This window comes from Egretta garzetta, unplaced genomic scaffold, assembly GCF_000687185.1.
Source record: "Egretta garzetta isolate BGI_Z169 unplaced genomic scaffold, ASM68718v1 scaffold862, whole genome shotgun sequence".
Lineage (NCBI taxonomy): Eukaryota > Metazoa > Chordata > Aves > Pelecaniformes > Ardeidae > Egretta > Egretta garzetta.
The window spans coordinates 2,130-2,657 of NW_009258965.1; the positions used below are offsets into that span (position 1 = coordinate 2,130).

At 61.4% G+C, this 528-nt stretch overlaps 1 protein-coding gene across 1 annotated transcript in view; it reads left to right on the forward strand.

Moving 5' to 3' along the window:
* LOC104122477 (ras-specific guanine nucleotide-releasing factor 1) overlaps positions 1–528 on the forward strand; it is a gene marked incomplete at its 5' end in the record, with an annotated part of 15,302 nt that overhangs the window by 1,924 nt on the left and 12,850 nt on the right. Inside the window, 2 exons of the mRNA XM_035890204.1 lie at positions 44–345; positions 455–474. Of these exons, the coding sequence (XP_035746097.1) occupies positions 44–345; positions 455–474 (322 nt within the window). The remainder of the gene's footprint in view (positions 1–43; positions 346–454; positions 475–528) is intronic.

Sequence of the window (528 nt, forward strand, 5' to 3'; positions counted from 1 at the left end):
GTGGTCCCCGTGCGTCTTGGGGGGGGAAGCTGCTTGCGCGAAGCAGCTCTTGGTTTTGTTCCAGGCTGGAACCACAGATATCTTGTTTCTCTGCAGGTCTGATGCCAGCTTGTATTGTGATGATGTTGACATTAGGTTCAGTAAAACGATGAATTCCTGCAAGGTCCTGCAGATCCGCTATGCAAGCGTGGAACGGCTCCTGGAGAGGCTGACGGACCTGCGCTTCCTGAGCATTGACTTTCTGAACACGTTCCTGCATTCGTACCGCGTCTTCACCACCGCCCTGGTCGTCCTCGACAAGCTCATCACGATCTACAAGAAGCCGATCAGCGCCATCCCCGCACGGTGAGGCTGCGCGTGGCGGCGCTCCAGTGCCCGTGCCGGCGACCTGTTTAAGGGGCAGAGTTTATGGGGGGCTGCGGCATCGCTCCTCCGGCCCCTCTTCCCCCCCAAGGTGCTCCCCAGACCCGCCTGGCCCTACTGCCACGGCTGCTTCACCCCGTCCCCCCGAGCGGCGGGGGCCCCACA